At 65.2% G+C, this 3,343-nt stretch overlaps 2 protein-coding genes and 1 long non-coding RNA gene across 3 annotated transcripts in view; 2 read left to right on the forward strand and 1 right to left on the reverse strand.

The window, feature by feature from the left end:
* Window positions 1–3,343, forward strand: part of LOC112967213 (zinc finger protein 11-like) — a 108,366-nt gene that overhangs the window by 75,691 nt on the left and 29,332 nt on the right. The window contains 1 exon segment of the mRNA XM_026068166.1: window positions 2,971–3,302. Within this exon segment, the coding sequence (XP_025923951.1) occupies window positions 2,971–3,302 (332 nt within the window).
* Window positions 1–3,343, reverse strand: part of LOC112967127 (zinc finger protein 501-like) — a 109,327-nt gene that overhangs the window by 67,789 nt on the left and 38,195 nt on the right. The window lies entirely within an intron of this gene.
* Window positions 438–2,721, forward strand: LOC112967232. Its single transcript, XR_003253901.1, has 3 exons — window positions 438–533; window positions 1,670–1,744; window positions 2,618–2,721. It is a non-coding gene; the product is annotated as an uncharacterized LOC112967232 (long non-coding RNA).

Here is a 3,343-nt window from a genome sequence, read left to right on the forward strand (position 1 = left end):
GTTGCATTTCCATTCCCCCCCCTGCACATCGCTCCATGCATCCAGCTCGGTTGCATTCCCATTTCCCTCCTTCCACATCACTCCTTGCATCCAGCTCGGTTGTGTTTTCCTTTTCTCTCCGCAGATTTGCTCCATGCACTTGGCACTGCTGTATTTTAATCCCCCCCCCCAGTCCTGCACCCGTGTTTTCACCCTCCCCAGCCCCTGCTCCCTGTAGTCACCTCAGTGTTTTAATTGCCACCACTCATCTGCCCCGTGTCAGCCGGAGCTGGGGGAAGCGTCCGGTGGGTTGTCACTCGTGGGGTAGATGCCCGGAGGCTCTTTGGAGTAAAATCACCCCAAAACGCCTTGCGGAGGGGGGAGATCTCCCACCCGGGCAGCACTGTCCGGCTCCCCACGACCGGTGGCCGCTTGCTTTTCCAGGGCCGGAGACCCTCGGAGGCCGCTGCGAACTCGCCTGCGGGCCGGCACACGCGCGAATCTGGATTCCCGGGACGAGATGCAGGAGAACTACGAGAACGTGATCTCGCTGGGTAAGGCCGCGCCGTTCCGGGGGGGTTCACCCCCGTTTGAGCTCATTATTCGGGGGGGAAACGTAAAAAGCTTCGCCCCAGGGCACGCGGCCACCAACGCTCGCATTGCAGGCGGCTGCACACGCAAGCCGCGGGGCTCGTAATTATCCCCTAATTACAGTTTTCCTTTTTTTAAAACAATTCATTTGGTACTTACTGTGCCGCGGACCTCTCGCCGCCGCTCCAGGCTTGTTCCAGGCAGGCCAGAGCATCCCGCTCGCCTTCGGCAAACGTTCCTGCCTGCGCTGAGTTCAAGCGCTCAGGTCACCGCTTCAGCCTCGAGGAAAATGCTTCTTGCGGTTTCGCACGGCTTGACCTTTTCTTCCGGTGTTGGTGGCAAACGCCGCTCCCACGGAGCTGGGAAGGGGCTGATGACCCCGGGCTGGGCTTAAATAGCACCCGGGGCCCTGGGCAGGGGGGTCCCAGGTGGGGCCGATCGGCACCGTTAACACCCCTTCACGCCCTGCAGCTGGGAGGCCTCGAGCTTGCAAACGCCTAAGCAAATCAGAAGTTTTATGGAGGCAAATTGCCCCGGGAAGATCTTCCCTGGGACGGAGCCGTGCACGTGCTCCTCTCCCGAAGGATCGGGGGCTCCTTTCCGTAGCGGGGGCTTCCTTCTTGATTTGTCTTTAAAAAAGCAGCCGCTTTCTAGTTTCTCCGTGTCAGCGGCATGGCGTTGCCCATCCCTCGCGCCTCTGCTGCTCCTGAATGTTCCTCCTGCTCTCCCCGTCGTGGTGTTTTCCTTACTTCCCACACCGACCAGGCTGGATTCCCTTTCTCCGGTTAATTAAATCGTCGCGTCCCTCCGGGTTTCGCTGCAATTTGGCGTTCGTGGCGGCCGCTCGCGGTAGCCGCGACGGTTTCGCAGCGAGAAGGCAGGTCGTTGCCGTTTCTGCCTTCGGGCTGCTGCGGCTTCTCCCATCTCCCGCAACCTCCGGGCTCCCTTCGCCGGAGCGGCCGCGACGGTGCGCTCGGGATTTTCGGGCAGCGGGCCCGGCCCGCCGTTATCCGTCGCTGGGGACCCCGCGGACGCGGGTTTTTGGGGAGCGGGGGGGCGAGAGCTCTGACCGCCGTCTGTCCGCCCGTGTCCCCCGCAGCCGAGGAGATCGCCATCAGCTGGCCACGGATCACCGCCTTCGCCGAGTCGCACCGGAGGAGAGGGCTGGTGTCCGGTGAGTGCCAGCCCGCACGGGAACGGGCTCGGATGCGCCGGTCCTCTTGCTCTCGCCCGGGCGGTGCGCCGGGTCGCGGGGCCGGGCCCACTGCGAACCCTCCACGAGCGCCGGCCGGAGCCGGGCGCTGGCACGGGAGGCACTCCGGGCCCTGCCGCATCCCTAAGAGGCGGCTCGGGCTGTCCGGGAGCAGCGCCGAGGGTCGGGATGGGGATGGGGATGGAGACAGGGATGGGGATGGGATGGGGATGGGGATAGGATGGGATGGGGATGAGGATGGGAATGGGACAGGGATGGGAATAGGGATGGGGATGGAATGGGGACAGGGACAGGGATGGGATAGGGATGGAATGGGGACAGGGACAGGGATGGAGACGAGGACATGGATGGGATGGGGATGGGGGTGGAGACGGGGATGCAGACAGGGATGGCGATGGGAACAGGAACAGGGATGGAGATGGGGATGGGGACAGGGACAGGGATGGAGACAGGGACATGGATGGGATGGGATGGGGATGCGGATGGGGATGGAGACGGGGATGCGGATGGGGATGGGGATGGGGACGCAGACGGGGATGGAGATGGCGATGGGGACAGGAACAGGGATGGAAATAGGGATGGGGATGGGGATGGGGACAGGAACAGGGATGGGGACAGAGATGGGGATGGGGACGGGGATGCAGATGGGGATGGCGAAGGCACTGGGAACAGAGACAGGGATGGAGATGGGGATGGGGATAGGGATGGCGATGGCAATGGAGACAGGGATGGGGACAGGRATGGGAATGGGGCCGGGAGAGCAGCCGGAGCGCCCCGGGCACGGCGGAGCCTTCAGCACGGGGAACCGGCAACGAAACCCCGTCGCTCCCGCAGATGACGGGCTGCTGAGCGAGACGGAGGAGGAGGACCCRGCGCAGGGCGACCTGGAGAAGGTGGAGGCGCAGGGGCCGGCGGCGGCGGCGGCAGCACCGGGCAAGACCAAGGCGACGTCGGCGGCGTCGGCATCGGCATCGCCCAGCGCCGAGGGCGCCAAAGCCGGCGACGGCCCCGGCAAGCCGGAGGGGCCGCCGAGGAAGCCGGCGGGCAAGCGTCAGGGCAAGTCGGCGCCGCGCGGCTTCAAGAAGTTCCCGCCGCGGGGTTTGCTGGGCCACGGCCGGTGCCACGACTGCGGCAAGAGCCTGGGCTTCGGCTCGGCCTTCAACAAGCGCCTGCGGGGCGCCGAGAAGCCCTACAAGTGCGGCGAGTGCGGCAAGTGCTTCCGGCTGAGCTCCACGCTCATCACCCACCAGCGGCGGCACGCCGGCGACAAGCCCTACAAGTGCGCCGACTGCGGCAAGAGCTTCAGCGTGGGCTCGGCCTTCATCCAGCACCAGCGGGTGCACGCCGGCGGCGTCAAGCCCTGCCAGTGCAACGTCTGCGGCAAGAGCTTCCCGGCCAGCGCCAGCCTGGTGAAGCACCAGAAGCTGCACCTGGAGGAGAAGCCCTACAAGTGCGACGAGTGCGGCAAGGGCTTCAACTGGAACTCGCACCTGGAGCGCCACCGCCGCATCCACACCGGCGAGAAGCCCTACACCTGCCCCGAGTGCGGCAAGAGCTTCA

The sequence above is a fragment of the Apteryx rowi genome, unplaced genomic scaffold (genome assembly GCF_003343035.1).
Source record: "Apteryx rowi isolate R43461 unplaced genomic scaffold, aptRow1 scaffold_1047, whole genome shotgun sequence".
Classification (NCBI taxonomy): Eukaryota; Metazoa; Chordata; class Aves; order Apterygiformes; family Apterygidae; genus Apteryx; species Apteryx rowi.